General features: G+C 37.9%; 1 protein-coding gene across 2 annotated transcripts in view; it reads left to right on the top strand.

Moving 5' to 3' along the window:
* Positions 1–21337, top strand: part of LIN28B (lin-28 homolog B) — a 123203-nt gene that overhangs the window by 53159 nt on the left and 48707 nt on the right. For both annotated transcript variants that reach the window (XM_067702953.1, XM_067702954.1), the window contains exon 3: positions 19151–19335. In XM_067702953.1, coding sequence (XP_067559054.1) covers positions 19151–19335 — 185 coding nt within the window. The remainder of the gene's footprint in view (positions 1–19150; positions 19336–21337) is intronic.

The following is a 21337-nucleotide window of genomic DNA, read 5'->3' as shown; positions in this document are numbered from 1 at the left end:
GGATCCCTCTATCAGTTGTTCTCTTTAGGTTCAAGATCTTTGCTCTCCTGTGCTGTTGTCTAAATCACCTTTCTGCTGCCTTTCAAATTCAGGCAGCAGCCCACCAGCCCAGAATGTAGAGTCTGAAAATAATTCTCCAAATTCATTCCAAAGTTCTTATATTCATTTTTTCTCAGTTCCATTCATGTTTGTATTCATTATTTCTTATTCATCTCTAGCTCTTTCTCCCCACCATCCACCTTCTCCCCTTTTCCAATTATATAAATAATATAAAATGTCAGATTGTTTAAGTCACTAGAATATTTAATTTTCTAAAATTTGTTGGTAATGTCCAATATAGTGCCATATACAATCTGGTCTTATTAAATACTTTATAAATATAATAATGATAACTTTTTGTGTGTGTGTGTGTGTGTGTGGTGCGCGAGCCTCTCACTGTTGTGGCCTCTCCCCTTGCGGGGCACAGGCTCCAGACGCGCAGGCTTACGGGCCCAGCCACTCCGCGGCATGTGGGATCCTCCCGGACTCGGGCACGAACCCGTGTCCCCTGCATCGGCAGGCGGACTCTCAACCACTGCGCCACCAGGGAAGCCCTAATAATGATAACTTTAATTTCAACTTAACACTTAATTTTTTTTTAAGTATGGCAATATATCTCTCACTCAAAGTATCTCTTTATCAAAGGTGTATTTTTTATAATATTTTTAAATGAAAAATTTGAAACATAAAGAAATTGAAATAATTTTAACAGTAAACCATTATATGCAACATCTAGATTGTATAGTTAACATTTTCCTGTACTTGTTTGTTCACCTAACTCTATATCTGTTAATGTAGATCCATTAATCTGTCTTTTTAATGCATTTCAAAAGAAGTTGCAGACATCAGTGCACTCCCCCCTAAATCCTTCAGCATGCATGTCATTTAACTAGAGTTCAGTATCTTTTTTTTTTTTGAAGATGTTGGGGGTAGGAGTTTATTAATTAATTAATTTTTGCTGTGTTGGGTCTTCGTTTCTGTGCAAGGGCTTTCTCTAGTTGTGGCAAGCGGGGGCCACTCTTCATCGCGGTGCGCGGGCCTCTCACTATCGCGGCCTCTCTTGTTGTGGAGCACAGGCTCCAGACGCGCAGGCTCAGTAGTTGTGGCTCACGGGCCTAGTTGCTCCGCGGCATGTGGGATCCTCCCAGACCAGGGCTCGAACCCATGTTCCCTGCATTAGCAGGCAGATTCTCAACCACTGCGCCACCAGGGAAGCCCCAGTATCTTTTTTGAGGTAAAATTGATATACAGTGAAATGCATGAACTGTGAGTGCACCGTTCAATGACTTTGACAAATGACTACACTTTTGTAACCTGCCTTAGCCACTCTTAAAACACTGAACATTATCATTACTCCAGAAGGATACCTTATGTCCTTCCTAGTCAATTTTGTACTTTTTTGTATAGAGCTGCTTTCACTCAGTACTGTTGGGAGACAATTTTCCCTGGGTCTCCCAGATTGCTGCGTGTTTTATGCATGAGGCACTGACCTTCCTTTGTTCTAGGCTATATTTTCAAGGATATTTATATAGCAAACAGCTTTGGAACATAGAGACAGTGTTTCCTTCCAGTGTAAAGGGCAATGCTTACTGCCCATTATAAAAATTCAGGTTCCCTAAGGTCAGTGTTCCTCTCTTATAATGCAACCCACTGTGTATAAGTTTTATTTGACCTGCTTCACATCACCCTGTGGGTATTGGGGCTTGTAGAACCAGCATAAAGAAGCTGATACTCTGGTTACTACTGTTGCTCTGAATAGTAAATTGTCCTTTGTTTCAGAATCTGTAGTACTGTGCCTTCTACCAGCATCTTTGAAATTTTAGCAGGCTCATTTTTTAGCTTGCATTTGAGGTAAGATAAAAGACCCTTTACAGTTCTTGACAGGTATTGTGATATATATACCAGTAATTCATTCCTTTTTATTTCTCAGTATTGTTCTGTTATATGTACATAGCACAATTTATTTACTTGTTCTTTTACTGAAGGATATCTACCCTGTTCCTGGGTTTTAGCTGTTATGGATAAACCTGTTATCCAAAGTCTTGTAAAGATTTGCATACAAGTCTTTGGGTGGACATCTGTTTTCATTTCTCTTGGGTAAACACCTAAGAGTGAAATACTGGGCCATATGACAGGTATATATTTAAGTCTATTAGAAATTGCAGAACTGTTTCCAAAGTAGATCTGCCATTTTATACTCCTACCAACAATTTATGAGAGTTTTAACTCTTCCATAAGATTCTGACTCCAGTTCAAATCTGTGGATTTTTTTGAGCATACCACCAAGCAATTCTGTGACACCAGCTAGGTGTACTACATTCAACTCAATTTTGACACTGTCTACCTGGAGATAGCATTATATCCCAGGTAAAAGGCAGGTTAAAGGCTCAGTCCCACAAGACTGCACCCCTCCTTCAGATGCCAGTTCCACCTTGTCACCTGTGCTTCTGACTGAATGGCTGTTAGATTAGAGGCTCCTGGACTTCCCTGGTGGTGCAGTGGTTAAGAATTCGCCTGCCAGTGCAGGGGACACGGGTTCGAGCCCTAGTCCAGGAAGATCCCACATGCTGTGGAGCAACTAAGCCTATGCGCTACAACTACTGAGTCTGCGCTCTAGAGCCCACGACCACAACTACTGAAGCCTGCATGCCAAGATCCCGTGCTCCGCAACAAGAGAAGCCACTGCAATGAGAAGCCTGTGCACTGCAACAAAGAGTAGCCCCCACTTGCCGCAGCTAGAGAAAGCCCGCACACAGCAACAAAGACCCAAAGCAAACAAAAATAAATTAAAAAAAAAGATTAGATGCTCCTATGACCACCCCACCCCCACCCCCCAGTTTTGCTTGATTTGCTAGAGCAGCTCACAGAGCTCAGAGAAATATTTTACTTACTAAATTACTGTTTTAATATAAAAGGATATCACTAAGGAACAAGTAGATAGAAGAGACTCATAGGGCAAGGTATGTGGGAAGAGGGACAGATCTTCCCTGCCTTCTTTAGGCATACCACTCTTCTAGCACCTCCACATGTTCACCAAACCAGAAACTGTCAGAACCCAACCTTTTGGGTTTTATGGAGGCTCAATACAAAGGCATGACTGATTAAACCATTGGCCGTTGGCAATTGAACTCAACCCTCTAGCCCTTCTGCCATCCCCAGAGGTTGATGAGAGGGGTGGGGAGTGAAAGTTCCAACCCTCTAATCACAAGGTTGGTTTCCCTGGCAACCAGCCTCCCTCCTATGATGCTATACCAAAGTCACCTTATCAATATAACAAAAGACACCTTAAGGAAATTCCAAGGGTTTTATGAGCTCTGTGTCAGAAACTGGGATGAAGACCAATATATATTTCTGCCTCCCATCCCCCACCCCCTAACTGCAATGGCTAGAACCTCCAGCACAATGTTGAATAGAGACGATGAGAATGAGCATCCTTGCTTATTCCCAATCTGAGGAGGAAAGTGTTTAATACTTCATTATTAAGTTTGATTTAGCTTTAGGTTTTTTTGGTTTGTTTTGTTTTTTCTTTTAAACTAATGCTCACTTTATTTATTTTTATTTTTTGGCTGTGCCATATGGCATAGCGGGATCTTAGTTCCCCAACCAGGGATCAAACCCACGCCCCTGGCACTGGCAGCACAGAGTCTTAACTACTGGACTGCCAGGGAAGTCCCTGGCTTTAGCTTTTCCATACTTGTCATTTAGTAGATTGGGATGTTTCCTTCTGTTCCTAGTTTGTTGAGAGTTTTTGCAGAATTTTATTTTCAGTTATTATTTTCTCTTTTGATTGTTAAGTCCTGTTTTTCAAAGAATTGTCCATTTCTCCTAGGTCATCAATTTTATTGGCAATGTTCATAATATTCCTTTATTAGCCTTTCCATGTAAGATTGCTAGACCCTCTTTGGTTCCTGCTTTGGATAATTTGTGTTCTTATTTTTCTTATTAGTCTACCTAGGGGCTTATCAGTTTTGTTGAAAGCCCTGACTTTTGGGTTTCTTAGTTTTTTCTATTTTTCCCTATTTTATTGAATTATGCTCTTATTATTTTTTCCATTTACTAACTTTGGATTTTCTTTATTCTTCTCACTTCTTAAGGTGAAACCCTATGACACTGATTTGCGACCTCTCTTTTATTTCTAATATAAGCATTTACACATCTGTAGGTTTTTCTTTATGGTTGGTTTTAACCACATTCCACAAATTTTGATATGTTATATTTTTCATTATCATTCATATAAAACATTTTTCAAATTTTTTGTGATTTCTTTAATCTATCAAGTTAATCAAAAGGATCTTGTTTACTTGCAAATATTTACATTTATTTACCTTTCTATTTCTTAATCAGTATTGTTTTCTATTTTAATTCTGTTTTGACCTGAGACTATACTCTGTAAGATCATCTAAAATGTATTGAGACTGTTTTTTTATGGCCCTCCTTATGGACTATTTTGGTGAATGGGCCATGTGGAGTTGCAAAGAATTGTATCTTGCAGTTGATGGGTGTAGTTTATATATGTGTGCGTGAGATCTATATCTATTTATAGCTGTATATCCATACCTATATCTATGTCTATTAGGGCAAAGTGGTTAATTGTGTGTTTTAAGATTTTCGTTTTGTCCTGAGTGATTTTTTTTTCCTAGTTTTATCAACTGCTGGGAGTAGCATATTAAAAAACCTCCAACTATGATTGGATTTTGTCTGTTTCTCTAATTCTGTCAGTGTTTGATTTATGCATTTCAGGGCTCTGTATATATCTGACAAGTAAGAATCTTAAAGCCTATGTTTTAAGATTTTTGATTGCTGTATTTTATTTCATTTTGAAATGCCCTTCTTTATTTCTGGTAGTACTCTGTCTTAAAGTCACTTTTATTATTATTAACAAAGCTGTAGCCTTCTTATTGCTTATTGTTTTCATGTTATGTCTTTTCCATCCTGTAGTTTTTTTCAAGTGTCTTTGTATTAAGGTGATTCTTTTGTAAATAGCACATAGTCAGATCTTGCCTTTTCATCCGTTCTATCAATGTTTGTGTTTTAGTTGGAGAACTAACACGTATTTATTTATATGCTTTGATTTAGATCTACCACTTTGCTGTTTTTTGTTTATCCCACTGGTTTTGTTTTTTTGGTACCTATTTTCTTCCATTTCTGCCTTCTTCTGTCTTAGTATGATATTTTTAAAGTTCCATTTTAAATCATCTGTTGGCTTTTTAATTATACCTTTTTGTATTATTTTTAGGGGTTGCCCTAAGGCTTGCCTTCTCAAAGAGGTTATCATAAGAATGTGAAAATTATTTTTAGGGGTAAGGGCAAAAACCATCCTAGATATTATAGTAATTTGTGGCCCTGTAAAGAGCCACAGTACATAAGTAAATATTCAGTATATCAGTGTTATTAAAGTTCCATGGGGGAGGCAAGTAAGAAAAAAGTCTCCTTATGAGGGGATGATGAAAAACAGGTTGAGAAATACTTGTCTTGGTTTACAGTGTACATCCTTAAACTTTCAGTAATAGACTTAATATCCTACCACACTTTGAGTAAAATCAGCAATATGTTTTTAAAAAAATCATTTTTATATCCATAACATCTTAAGTTATGCCCTTTAAGACTGCTTTATTTTTTTAAAGCAGTTTTAGGTTCACAGCAAAACTGAGATAAAAGTACAGAAATTTTCCATATACGCAGTGCTCCTACACATGCATAGCCTCACCCATTATCAACGTTTCCTGCCAGAGTGGTACGTTTGTTACAGTTGTTGAACCTACAGTGATACATCATAATCACCCAAAGTCCATAATTTACCTTAGGAGTCGCTCTTGGTGTTACATGTTCTGTGGGTTTGGTCAAATGAATAAGGATATGTATCATTGTTATAGTATCATACAGAGTATTTTCACTGCTCTAAAAATCCTCTGTGTTCTACCTATTCATCGGCCGCCCTTCCCCAGACCCCTGGAAAACACTGATCTTTTCACTGTTTTCATAGTTTTACCTTTTCTGCAATGTTATGTAATTGGAATCAGACAGTATGTAGCCTCTTCAGATTGGTTTCTTTCACTTAATAATATGCGTTTAAGGTTCCTCCATGTCTTTTCATGGCTTGATAGCCCATTTCTTTTCAGTGATGAATAACATTCTGTTGTCCAGATGTACCTCAGTTTATTTATCCATTCACCTACTGAAGGACATCTTGGTTGCTTCCAAGTTTTGACAGTTATGAGTAAAGCCACTCTAAACATCAGTATGCAGGTTTTTCTGTGGACATAAGTTTTCAACTTCTCTGAGTAAATACCAAGGAGTGACATGCAATTGCTGGATTGTATGGTAGGAGTATGTTTAGTATTGTTAAGTAATTGCCAAAACTGTCTCCCAAAGTGATTACACAGTTTTGCATTCCCACCAGCAATGAATGAGTTCCTGTTGCTAAATATCCTTGGCAGCATTTGGTGTTATCAATGTTCCAGATTTTGACCATTTTAATAGGTGTATAATCATATTTCATTTTAATTTACATTTTCCTGATGACATATGATATGGAGCATCTTTTCATATGTTTATTTGCCATCGTTGTATCTTCTTTTAGTGAGATGTTTGTTTAGATCGTTGGCCCTTTTTTTTTTTTTTTTTTTTGCGGTACGCGGGCCTCCCACCACTGCGGCCTCCCCCATTGCGGAGCACAGGCTCAGCGGCCATGGCTCACGGGCCCAGCCGCTCCGTGGCACGTGGGATCCTCCCGGACCGGGGCACGAACCCGCGTCCCCTGCATCGGCAGGCGGACTCTCAACCACTGCGCCACTAGGGAAGCCCCGTTGGCCCATTTTTTAATCAGGTTGTTCATTTTCTTATTGTTGAGTTTTAAGTGTTCTTTGTATATTTGAATAACAGTCCTTTATCAGATGTGCCTTTTGCACATATTTTTCTCAGTCAATGACTTATCTTCTCATATTCTTGACATTGTCTTCTGCAGAGCAGAAGTATTTAATTTTAATGAAGTCCAGGTTATCAGTTATTTTTTCATGGGTCATGCCTTTGGTGTTGTATTTGAAAAGTCTTCATCATTCCTAAGGTCATTAGGTTTTCTTCTGTGGTGTCTTCTGGGAGTTTTATAGTTTTGTGTTTTAAATTTAAGTCTATGATTCATGTTGAATTAATTTTTGTGAAAGGTATAGGACTGTGTAGAATTTTTTTTTTTGGCATGTGAATGTCCAGTTGGTCCAGCACCATTTGTTAAGAAGTGGATTTTTTTGGGGCCTGTCACTGCTGTGGCCTCTCCCGCTGCGGAGCACAGACTCCGGACACGCAGGCCCAGTGGCCATAAATCACAGGCCCAGCCGCTCCACGGCATGTGGGATCCTCCTGGACCGGGGCACGAACCCGTGTCCCCTGCATCGGCAGGCGGACTCTCAACCACTACGCCACCAGGGAAGCCCTTAGAAGTGTTTTTTTATATGTATATATAATTATATCTAAATATATAATATATACTTAATCTAAATATGTACTATAATATATAATATAATAATTACTAATATATAAAAGAAATGTAGAATTCTTTCAGTTTGATGAAATATGAATATCATTGAACGTTAGATTCAATTGTGATATTTAAATTTTTTTTAATTTAGCCATCATGTATTAAGTACTTCTAATTTTCAAAGGAACGCAATAAAAATAAGATGTCCAACAATAAAAGGGTCGAATACTTACAATTCAATGTATCAGCTAAGAAGTTTTACAGAAAATTTTTAATAAGAGTTAAGCAGAACAATTAAGGGGTAAAAGGTGAGCATGAGTTGGGTAGGGAGGTCTGCCAGAGGCCTGCAGCTTCAGGATTCTAAACCTAATGTTGAGACCTTGGTGTTGAGGGACAATTGAAATATTCTGGAGAATGTTACACTAGGCATCATGGTATACAAGGGCTTTTGGTGTCAAATGATCTGGCTTTGAGTCCTGGCTCTACCATTAATCAGATTTGACCTCTCAGTGTCCTCATCGAAGAGACAAAGTCACACTACTTTGTCCTTCCTCCCCACCTCTTTCCTTTGCTCCCCACCACCCTGATTCTCTTCCTCTGCCTTGAATATATACTGAGCACCCGCTGTGTTTCAGGGATGGTTTTAGGTGTGGGGATGTAAATGAAAAATTACAGTATGGTAGGTGTTATAATGGTGAAGTATACCATGTATAATTAAAAAGAATTACCTATATTTGCTCAAGAATGTCACGGAAGAGTTTGAAGATGAGATCGTGTTTAAACTGAAACTCAGCAATGTGCAGACATTTGCCAAGTGGGTGTCAGGGGTAAGGGTAGGTTGGATCAAATGAAAGCATTCAGACAGTGCCTGTGGGTTTTTTTCCCATTATGGTTTATTATAGGATGTTGAATATAGTTCCCTGTGCTGTACAGTAGGACCTTGTTGTTTATCTATTTTATATATAGCAATTTGTATCTGCTAATCCCAAACTCCTAATTTATCCCTCCCTGAACCCCTTTTCCCTTTGGTAACCGTCAGTTTGTTTTCTATGTCTGTGAGTCTGTTTCTGTTTCATAGATAGGTTCATTTGTGTCATATTTTAGATTGCACATATAAGTGATATATGGTATTTATCTTTGTCTGACATACTTCACTTAGTATGATAATCTCTTAATCTCTAGGTCCATCCATGTTGCTGCAAATGGCATTATTTCATTCTTTTTTATGGTTGAGCAGTATTCCATATATATACCACATCTTATTTATCCATTCATTTAGATTGCTTCCATGTCTTGGCTATTATAAATAGTGCTGCTATGAACATAGCAGGTGCATATATCTTTTCGAATTAAAGTTTTCTCCAGATATACACCCAAGAGTGGGATTGCTGGGTCATATGGCAACTCTATTTTTAGTTTAGTTTTTTTTTTTTTTTCGGTACGCAGGCCTCTCACTGTTGTGGCCTCTCCCGTTGCGGAGCACAGGCTCCGGACGTGCAGGCTCAGCGGCCATGGCTCACGGGCCCAGCCCGCTCCGTGACATGTGGGATCTTCCTGGACCGGGGCACGAACCCGTGTCCCCTGCATCGGCAGGCGGACTCTCAACCATTGCACCACCAGGAAAGCCCCTATTTTTAGTTTTTTAAGGAACCTCCATACTGTTTTCCATAGTGGCTACACCAATTTACATTCCCACCAACAGTGTAGGAGGGTCCCTTTTTCTTCACACCCTCTCCAGTGTTTATTATTTGTAGACATTTTAATGATGGCCATTCTGACTGCTGCGAGGTGATACCTCATTGTAGTTTTGATTTGCACTTCTCTAATAATTAGTAATGTTGAGTATCTTTTCATGTGCCTATTGGCCATCTGTATATCTTCTTTGGAGAAACGTCTCTTTAGGTCTTCTGCCCATTTTTTGATTGGGTTGTTTGTTTTTTTGTTATAGAGTTGTATGAGCTATTCGTATATTTTGGAAATTTAAGCCCTTGATGGTTGCATTGTTTGTGAATATTTTTTCCCAGTCTGTAGATTGTCTTTTCATTTTGTTTATGGTTTCCTTTGCTGTGCAAAAGCTAATAAGTTTGATTAGATCCCATTTGTTTATTTTTGCTTTTATTTTTATTGCCTTGGGAGACTGACCTAAGAAAACATTGGTATGATTTATGTCAGAGAATGTTTTGCCCACGTCCTCTTCTAGGAGTTTTATGGTGTCGTGTCTTATATTTAAGCCTTTAAGCCATTTTGAGTTTATTTTTGTGTATGGTGTGAGGGTGCGTTCTAACTTCATTGATTTACGTTGGCTGTCCAGCTCTCCCAACACCAGTTGCTGAAGAGACTGTCTTTTCTCCATTGTATATTCTTGCCTCCTTTGTCGAAGATTAATTGACCATAGGTATGTGGGTTTATTTCTGGGTTCTCTATTCTGTTCCATTGATCCATATGTCTGTTTCTGTGCCAGTACCATGCTGTTTTACTGTAGTGCAGACAGTGCCTGTTTTTAATAGGTTCTTGAACCTGTTTGTTTTCTCTTACCTCTCTCCCATAGGCAGACCTGGATACTTACAAAAATAGTATAAACCATTTATTGAGCTGCTACTCAGTCTGCTAAGCACTGTTCTAGGCATTTTATATTAATTATTTAGAATCTAGCAATAACTGTAGTAGACATTTTTTATTCCTTGAAGATATTATTATCCCCAGTAGATAGATAAGGAAACTGGAGCACAGGGTTTTTTAACATGTCTCTGGTCATGCAGTTTGAGGTTGTAAGTAGTAGGATTAGGATTCAAACCAGTATTGAAATCCAACTTTAATCCCTGCCTGCTTTCCATTATGTCACTTTAAATACCATTCCAGCAGTTTTGCCAGTTTTAGTGTACCCTTCTCAGTTTTGAAGTACAGGCCAGATGAAGGGACTTAGTTAGGATTTACTTCAATATCAAGAAAAGTATAAAAATATCATTATTTTTAATCCTATTTATGTGAAATTTAGTAATTTGACTGGGGCTAAACTGGATTTTATCTATTTACATAAAGCTCAGTAAACATTGACTTCTACCAGGCCACCATATTTCTTTTAGCTTCTGTTTTCTTAAGGGATTTGAGTTAAGTAAGGACTAAAATCTCGAGAACGCGTAAAGGGAAATTTTAGCATTGACTAAAAAATAGTTACTCGTTCATTTCGATCTCTGTCTACATAGACAGAGTGAAGTCATAGAATTAAAAATACGTATTTTAAGAAAGGATAGAGACTTGTGTTCTATAACAGAAAGAAAAGAAGGAGACCCACCCAACTGTAAGCAATTTGTCTATCGTTGTGTAACACATTAGTTGTTGGAGCCAAGACTAAAGTCCCAGACCTCCTAATACTTAGTCCAGTGATATTTTTGTTGTGTTCTTATACATACCTCAGGCTTAATGATTCCTGGGGTATCTTGAAATGTAGATCAAAAGCATATAGTCCTTGGGGACTTCCCTGGTGGCGTATTGGTTAAGAATCCACTTGTCAATGCAGGGGACACGGGTTCGAGCCCTGGTCCGGGAAGATCCCACATGCTGTCGAGCAACTAAGCCTGTGTGCCACAATTACTGAGCCTGCGCTCTAGAGCCCACGAGCCACAACTACTGAGCCTGCGTGCCACAACTATTGAAGCCCGCATGCCTAGAGCCCATGCTCCGCAACAAGAGAAGCCACCGCAATGAGAAGCCCGCGCACTGCAACGCAGAGTAGCCCCTGCTCGCTACAACTAGAGAAAGCCTGTGTGCAGCAGCGAAGACCCAACGCAGCCATAAATAAATAAACAAACAAACAAGTTTATTTTTTTAAAAAAAGCATATAGTCCTTAAGAGTCTTAACCATTATTCATGTATATTATGTAATATGTCTGCTGCATATTGTGTACTAATTAACTGCCCTTCACTCATTGTATATCTTTCCACTGATACCTTAGAAAAAAATACTCTTTCTCAGAAAAATATATTAAAATATTGAAAAGCAGAATATATTTGAATTTTCAGCTCTTTAGCCTCCTAATATTACCTGATATTCCAGAATTTTTTTTTCTAACATATCTGTATCACCCAGCTTTATTGGACTGAAATTCTTCTACAACTTAATTTTAATTATATTCTTATTATTCTGCCTAACAATGAAGTGAATCACTTAAGTCTATTGTTATCATTAGAGTAAGTCAACTATCAAGAAGGTATCAAACAAAAATAAACAAATGGGACCTAATGAAACTTAAAAACTTTTGCATAGCAAAGGAAACCATAAACAAGACAAAATGACAACCCTCAGAATGGGAGAAAATATTTGCAAACGAAGCAACAAAGGATTAATCTCCAAAATATACAAACAGCTCGTGCAGCTCAATATCAAAAAAACAAACAACCCAATCCAAAAATGGGCAGAAGACCTAAATAGACATTTCTCCAAAGAAGATATACAGATTGCCAACAAACACATTAAAGGATTCTCAACATCACTAACCATTAGAGAAACGCAAATCAAAACTACAATGAGGTATATCACATCACACCAGTCAGAATGGCCATCATCAAAAAATCTACAAACAATAAGTGTGGAGAAAAGGGAATCCTTTTGCACCGTTGGTGGGAATGTAAATTGATACAGCCACTATGGAGAACAATATGGAGGTCCCTTAAAAAACTAAAAATAGAACTACCATAGACCCAATACTGGGCATATACCCTGAGAAAACCATAATTCAAAGAGAGACATGTACCACAGTGTTCATTGCAGCACTATTTACAATTGCCAGGACATGGAAGCAACCTAAGTGTCCATCGACAGATGAATGGATAAAGAAAATGTGGCACATGTATACAATGAAATATTACTCAGCCATAAAAAGAAACAAAATTGAGTTATTTGTAGTGAGGTGGATGGACCTAGAGTCTGTCATACAGAATGAAGTAAGTCAGAAAGAGAAAAACAAATACCATATGCTAACACATATATATGGAATCTAAAAAAGATAAAGGTTCTGAAGAATCTAGGGGTAGGATAGGAATAAAGACACAGACGTAGAGAATGGACTTGAGGACATGGGGAGGGGGAAGGGTAAGCTGGAACGAAGTGGGAGAGTGGCATGGACACTACCAAATGTAAAATAGATAGCTAGTGGGAAGCAGCCGCGTAGCACAGGGAGATGAGCTTGGTGCTTTGTGACCACCTAGAGGGGTGTGATAGGGAGGGTGGGAGGGAGACGCAAGAGGGAAGGGATATGGGGGATATATGTATATGTATAGCTGATTCACTTTGTTATAAAGCAGAAACTAACACACCATTGTAAAGCAATTATACTCCTATAAAGATGTTAAAAAAATAAAAAGAGGTATTAATTGGCCTGTTCAAGGAGTGGTGGTTAAAAAAAATTCCAGATTTTGATTTTTAGTGTTGTTGTCTTCCAGCCGACAGTGTTAGATAATCATTTCTGTGATGAAGCACTTGGAGCAGTCTTGCAAAGATGTTTGTACAACATCACTATCCATTTACCAATAAATTTTTCCGTGGGGCAAGTAATAATTTATAGCAGGTGATATGTATGGCTCAGAATGTATTTTGCAAAACCAGTTCCTCCTTTCATTTTTAGTTTGTTTGTAACCATCTCTTGCTAAGACTATGACAGTTACCTTGTAACAGGCATCCCCTGTAACAGACATACAATCCTCATGTCTCCAGGCATCCATGGTATTGCCAAAAAGGTGGTATTTTTTTAAAACACAGATTTGATCTTGCAACTTATGAAAGCAAAACGTATCAGTAGGTGTTTATTTTATACAGAATAAAATGCTTAAGATATCAATAAATAATTTCCATTTTCTGGCTCTAACTTGCATTTTCCAGCCTCATTTATGGTCACCCTCTTCACACTAATATACTTAAAGTAAGCTTTTTCCCTTCCCCAGATATCTGCTAAGTATCCTGCTGTACAAGCATAAGGTTAAGCCATTAGCTCAGTTTGGATTACTGTTTTCACTCTCCATTGAAATCACACTCTCTCTTCATGCAAGGAGAAATGTACCTCATGTGTAAAAGCTTCCATAATATGTATTCCATAAAATATGCTTCACCCAGTATAGGCCTCTCCTTGGCATTCCCTTTAGCTCTGGGAAATTTTCTCATACTATTCATTTAATACTAATAATTTGTCTCCTCCATCTTCTGTATTTTCTTTCCCAGGACCTCTAATCCAAGGTTTGGGTATATTTCATTTGAGGGGATCCATTTATCCTATGTGCCGAGAGATTTTCTAAACTTTTATTTCCAACTCAATTTTTTTTTAATTGTCTGAGAGTATTGTTAAAATTCTCTGATTGTTTTTGTTCTTGTTTTATTGATATTGTCTCAAATATCTGTAGAGATATTAATTAGGTGGTGGATAAAATTTCTTTTGTTCCCTCATTTATCTTGGCTTTTCTTCATTATGCTGCGTGTTTTGTGATTCTTGGTTGACCCTTCAGGTATATGAATGAGGGGTAAGAATGAGGGATAGGAATGATTTAAGGTTGAGTGGGTAGGGAGACAGCTCTTGCACCTGTGGCTTCCTAATTGTCGGAATGAATAGAGGTTTGTGTGTAGGATCCAATTTTTCACAAGTTGTCTAGATACTTCCTTCAGTCTCTTAAGAGAAGGGCCTCACATTATTTGCATTGGGGTATTGTTTGCCTGTTTTCACATGTGTAGGTGGTAATAGGGGTGGGAAAATGAAACGGGCATCTAGTCCCTATACAAACTTTCCATTAATCCTTCTGTTTTCGTTGTACATGTAGTGTCTCAGCACAGTCTCTCTGAGTTCTGCTAGGAATGCTGGTTCCTACTTCTGCGGCTCCTTTTATTAGCTTTCCTAGGGTATGGCTCCTTCAACTCAGTTGACCAGTCATCAGTCTTTCTAACTTCCAGAAATTTCTTGAAGTCTGCTTTCTCTTGATGGCATCCCCCTTATTCTCTTCCTTATTGTGAATTTATTTCTTTTTATTATTTTATTGTAGTTTTGATGCCTTTTAAAGAGGAACATGAGACATGTTTATTCAGCCTGCCATCTTAAATTGGAAGTCAGCTTATGTTTCCTAGAGAAGAAAATATACTCTTACTTCTAAGGAGAATCAAGTATAAAACTGTAGCAACACTTTATTGGTTTTCTAATCGAGTTGGAGAGAAAAAAAGACGTGCCAAAAGAGATAAGTAATCTCATCACTAATGGGAACCTTGGGTAGAATACTTGGCAAATAAAGTTTAGTATTTGGACCACTGTCGTTTGACTCCATGTTCCTGTCATTCTTTGAAAGTCATTTAAAAATGATTGGGAGGTGGGACTTCCCTGGCAGTCCAGTGGTTAAGACTCTGAGTTCCCTCTGCAGGGAGCGCAGGTTCGATCCCTGGGTGGGGAACTAAGATCCCACATGCTGCGTGGTGCAGCCAAAATAAATAAAAATAAATAAAAGAAATGATTGGGGGGGCTTCCCTGGTGGTGCAGTGGTTGAGAGTCCGCCTGCCGATGCAGGGGACGCAGGTTCGTGCCCTGGTCAGGGAGGATCCCACATGCCGCGGAGCGGCTGGGCCCGTGAGCCATGGCCGCTGAGCCTGCGCGTCCGGAGCCTGTGCTCCGCAACGGGAGAGGCCACAGCAGTGAGAGGCCCGTGTACCGCAAAAAAAAAAAAAAAAAAAATGATTGGGAGGAGGAAAAGGAATATAGCAAGGAAATTGAGAGTCAGTATTTTTATAATTCTGAAATAAATTTTTTCCAAAATGAATTTTAAATTTTGGAATAAAGGGAAGTGGGAGAAAGGGGAGCCTTATTTGGTTGGAGGAAGAGGAACACAAATTAAAGGTGTTAGATGAGTTAACTCAATATGTGCACATTCAAAGTTGGCCTGTCCCCTTTGTAAGTGCCTGATATCTTAGCAGGCAAGTCAGCAGCTTCTAAATGCTTCTACAATCATTTGGTCATTCCTTTGTTCATTTATTCATTCAGTAATTGCGATTCTTTCCTGTAGAAGATAAATTGTAGAAACAAAATCTATTTTGTCCAAACAAATGTTGCAGATGACAATGTAAGCCCAAACACCAAATGTCGCGCCTTATGAAAGTCTTACACGTAGATTGGGCAAAAATCTACATAAATCTGCATTCTTGGTTCTCATAGGCAGGGCGTCATGAATTGTGAGGCATAGCAATGAGGGTGATTAGAGAATATTGGAAGAAGGAAGAACAAGAAAAATAGATCCATATTAACTTCTGAATGGAGTCAGAGAATAACGTTATTACCATGAACCATTATAATCCTATCAGCATTTTATTCCAAAGGTATCATGCACAGTGTCACCTTGACACTAAAAGTAGAAGTTATTTTATGTAGCAGAAGTAGGAGCTGGGAAATTTGACTTGACATGAGCTTAACCCCTTAGAGTTCAGTCCACCTTTTTTTTTCAAGTGAGAGTTGGACTAAATAATGATTAATGATCTTACTGATGCTAAATCTATGATTCTTTTACGTACTTATTGAATGATAGTTGTTTGCAGGCATTAGGCTAAGTCCTTTGGGAAATACTAAGATATATATCACAGTCCCTGACCTTCAGGAGAAGAAAAATCCAAAAGAGCAAATAAAAGTAAGGCATACACAGATATCTGCATTACGCAGCAGTGTATTATAAAAACTATATACAAGAATCAATTAAGTGAAAGAGGAGGGAATTTCCAACTTGGGCAATTGAGGATGATTGCAAAAAGGATCCTATGAATTATGCCTTGAATCTTGAGTAAGATTTTGATAGACAGCTATGACTAAGAGAATAATGCATCCCCACCAGCCTAAGTTGGAGTACAGAGATGAGAAAACGTGAAATGTGCTTAGGGAAGTACGAGTCAGCCAGCTTTATTAGAGTAATGGGAAAGGAAGTGGAAAATATACCTAGAGGTAACATTATGAGTGGTCTTACCTACAATTTAAGGGAAGTATTGTAGATTTTTGAGACAGGAGACCAACAGGCTAAGATTTATTCAGAGAAGATATGCAGGTGTGGAAGATGCTAAGGAGTAGGGAGGAGAGTTGATGCTGAAATAGCAATGAAGAAACTATTACACTCATCCAGGTAGGAAATAGTTAGGACCAGAAGTAGGGCAGTGGCAATCCAATGAAATGGTTGGGGCCGATGAAAGTAAAAATGCACCTGATTCAGTAAATGGTTGGGTAAAACTAAGGATTGGAACCAGTATGACTGGAAAAATGGGGGCACCTTTAATAAAAATTGCCAAGGCAAGGGGAGAAGTTGATTTTTGTGAAGAAATAAAATAAGCTAAGTCCCCACCTTTAACAAATCTTTCCCACTTATGTAGCAGCAATTTTGGTGTAATAGCAAAGATAGAATATTCTCTGTGGATTCTTGTCCTTTTCTTGCAAAACCATTATAGTTTCTTACGGATATTATTATTATTATTGTCAATTACTGTGAATCTAAATTGCCTTATGTACTCATTTGGGGAAGGAGGGGAGTATATGACAGAATGGGGGAAAAAGTATTCTTTCAGAATATCGTGAAGAATAGCCAGAGAGCAGGATTTTACTTTAGATTCAGAAATGCAGTTCACTTACAAATGATACCTATCAAAAATTGTAATAATGGAAAATGAAATCAAGTGTGCCAGTACACTAGGAACTATGAGGAAATAAGTGACAGAATTTTGATTATAGAAACAAAGCATGAACATATGATAGCTCTAATTAAAACTGCTATCCCTCCCTTCTCTTAATTGCAGTAGTTGACCCTATGCGCCACTTCATCTGATTTGATAATCTGCACTTTTTAGAGTAGGGAGTCAGAAAGGAAATGAAAGCAAAGGACTGTTTATAATTAGTGAGGAGAGAGCTTAGGAGAAAAAAATAGAAGATTTGGAAATATTATATAAAGCTTTAAAAACAATAATTAAAAAAAATTTTTACAGCATGTAGGCAGTTGTGATTTTTTTTTTCTCTAATTCCTACACAGCATCAGGGAGCAGAAAAGGTGCTGCCAAATTACACTTCCCCGTGCAGGCTTTCTCAGTGTCAGACGACCTGAACTAGAAACTGGTTGAAACCCCTGTTTTCATGTGCCGTATTACTTTCATAATGAAGAGTCTCCTTTTGCATTGAAATTTGAAGTGTTGTTTTTATCTTTTCCATGTAATTATTTACCTACCTTTAGAGTCATGGACTTGGGAAGGGTGGAGATTTTTCTGGTCCAGCATTTCCCTAAGTATGTTAGTCATCTGTAGTTATAAAGAAAGGTCTCTGGGATCAATTAGGTCGGGAAATTCCTGAGTTAAACACAGTTAAACAAGATTTTTATTTCAGTGGAGGTTGGGGAGGGTATGAAATCTCAGAGACTTTAATATGCTAATATGATCCAACTAAGAAGAAACTAGGTGTAGCAATTCACAAACTTATTTGACCACCAGATCGTTTTTTCATGGAATCTTTTTCAGGACCATTGTTCCTCTGAACACATGAGGGGAAACTCAAATTCCTTAATTTTACAGATTAAACAGAAAAGAGAGAAATGACTCATTCAAAGTTGCATGCCTGTTTTCTTAAAGAACTGGACTTGAACCAGGGTCTCCTACCTACTATATTCAGATTTGCTTCCTTTTGACCCCAAATTCAGAAAAGTCTTAAAGAACTACATCGTACTCAAAATTAGATCTGTAAGATGTACACAAGGGGATTTGAATAAATAAATAAAATTAGAATGATTTACTTATTTTAATATAGTTTGAATTGGCACATTGACTTTGATGAAGAGTTAGATCGAAAGAGCCAATTATTTGTAACCAAAGTTACACTTTTCCAATCAGGAAACTTTTTTTTTTTTTTTGGTAAAAACTAAGTATCTTTCAAATTACAAAAAAGCTCAAACAACACAATAATGTGTGTATCCAGAAGCTTCCCCACTTTCCCAAAAAAGGACTAGAGAAAAATGACTGTTCATGATTTGCTGTCGATTGTTCCAGACCCCATTGCTACATAAGTAAACATGTATCTTTTAAACACTTCTCTACATAGATGGTGTTATGGTAGACACACTGTTCTTTACCCTTACTTTTTTTACTCATCAGTATTACATGTTTATCTTCCCCACATTAATACATATAGATCTTTTAATGGCTCAATAGTGTTACATTATATACCTCTACTATCATTTATTTCATCAGTTTCCCATTGATGGACCTTAGGGTAGCTGTAATTTTTCTACCAGGCAGCAGTGCCGTAGTGAATTTTGATATAGGTTTTTGTGTGTGATGGGGGTGGAGGGACCTTTGTGTGAGTATGTCTATAGGAGAGTCCTTGCAGTGGAATTGCTGGGTCAAAAAATATACACATTAAAATTTTTGTAAGTATTGCCAAATTCCTTTAAAAACGGTATTAGTTTATTCTCCCACTGCCAGCATTACAACAGGAAACTTTTAAATGGTATGCCTTTCACTGAACTTTAAAAAAAAAGATTTTATACTTAGCAATGAATAACTGGGGATATCTTGCTGTGTTAATCTTAAAATCACAGAGATAATTTATAAAGCATTAATAATCATGATCTCTCTTTCTCTCTCCCTCCCTCCCCTGTTCTTCTCAGAGCAAATTATTCATGGAAGGATTTAGAAGCCTAAAAGAAGGAGAACCAGTGGAGTTCACATTTAAAAAATCTTCCAAAGGCCTTGAATCAATACGGGTAACAGGACCTGGTGGGAGCCCCTGCTTAGGAAGTGAAAGAAGACCCAAAGGGAAGACACTACAAAAAAGAAAACCAAAGGGAGACAGGTAATCATTTTACCTTGTTAGCCTGTGAGTTTATTGTATTTAGAAAAGATTTCTAAAATTTTAATTTATATTTTTATTATGTTATTAAATCTAGCCACAATAAAATAAAATGCAACCACTGAGTATTTGAATCGAATTTATCAGAAATATAGGCTATCTTGCAACTTGAACTCTCTGCAGAATATACTTAACTGAGCCTTCAGTATTGCACACTAGACAGTCTCCCAACCATTATTTCCACCAGCCTGTTCAGAGACCACAAATGGGAAGTTGAAGGTCCCAACAGACAGAGGTGCCCCTCTGTACATCTTAACATCTCACCTGTTTTTTCAAATGAAAATACGTTTATTATTTTGTCTGTTTTGAAAAGATAACTCACTACAGAAAATTCAAATATGAAAAAATCACTGGAAATGTTAACTACAGGTGGGAATCATAATATATATGCAGTATTTTTGAAACTTGCATTTTTTTTCACTTAGAAGTGTATGGTGGAACATTCCATGTTAGTCTTCAGCACCTGCATAAATTCCCACTGTGTGAATGTACCAAAATTTAAAATAAGGCTATGTTAAATTAATTTAATTGTTAAATTTAGGCTATTTCCAGTATTTTAAATTTATCAGCACCATAGTAAGAATCCTTATATGTACATTTTTTTAAATTGTCTGATTGTATCATAAGGGATAAATACCTAGTACTGAAAAAATCTGGATCAAAAACTATGCACTTTAAAAATTTTGATATCTATTTCCAAACTGCTCTTCAGAAATGGTTAGGGCCAATGTACAACCCCTTTAAAATTGAGACTGCTTATTGAATAATGTCATCTTTTAAATCTTTTCCAATTACATAGGTTAAGAAATGCAGCTTACTTATTTTCTTTGCATCCTTTGACTAAGGTTAAATATATTTTTATATGTTAATTTTCATTTTTATTTTTTTCTTCTGTGAATTGCATGTTTCTTGTCCTTTGCTTATTTTCCACTGAGATGTTCATTTGCTATTGTTGATTTCTAACTTCTCTCTTTAGAAAAAAAATCTCAGTTTTCCTCTTTCCTATGCTGGGAAGAACTCAATTCTTCCATATTATGTTTCTCTCCTGTGTGTCTCCATTACTTTTACACAGACTGCTTCACTTCTGGTCACCAAATTTGTGGATGTTTTTCCCCACACCAAGCAATTCTCCACAATGCCAGCTGGGTGTCCTACAATTTAACTCAATTCTGGCACTGTCTACCTGGAGATAATGTTGGGTCCCATAGGTTAAGGGCTCAGTCCCACAAGGCTGTCCCACCACATTTCAGATGCCAGTTGCAAGTAACCCAGGTTACCCGCAACTTCTGTCTGAGTTGGCTACAAATCAGAGGTTTCCACGACCCTCTCCTCAGGTTTGTTTAATTTGCTAGAGCAGCTCACAGAACTCAGGGAAATGCTTAGATTTACCAGTTTATCAAGGTTATGATAACAGCAGATAAAGGATACAGATGACAGCCAGATAAACAGATACATAGAGTGAGGTCTTGAGGGTCCCGAGCATAGGAGCTTCTGTTCCCAGCGGGCTGGAGTGCTTCACCCTCCCAATGTGGATATGTTTGCCAACCTGGAAGCCCTCTGCATTTTGTACTTTGGGGATTTTACAGAGGCTTCATCACATAGACTTGATTTTCAACCCCTTTTCCTTCTCAAGAAAACTGGGAGTGGGGCTGAAAATTCCAAGCTTCTAATCATAGCTTGGTCTTTCCAGTGATCAGCCCTCACTCAGGAGCCATCCAGGAGCCCACCCAGTGTCACCTCATTAGAACAGCAGACCCTCCTATCACCCAGGAAATTGCAAGGGTTTCAGGAACCCTGTGTCAGGAACAGAGGTCAAAGACTGATATTAGAAAAAGAGGTGCTTCTAGTGTTCTTGTCACTTAGGAAATTACAAGGGTTTTAGGAGCTCTGTGCCAGGAACCAGGGGCAAAGACCAATATATATTTCCTGTTATCTCACATTCTCT

Source organism: Pseudorca crassidens, chromosome 13, assembly GCF_039906515.1.
Source record: "Pseudorca crassidens isolate mPseCra1 chromosome 13, mPseCra1.hap1, whole genome shotgun sequence".
Taxonomy (NCBI): domain Eukaryota; kingdom Metazoa; phylum Chordata; class Mammalia; order Artiodactyla; family Delphinidae; genus Pseudorca; species Pseudorca crassidens.
This window is presented reverse-complemented; position numbering and strand designations above follow the sequence as displayed.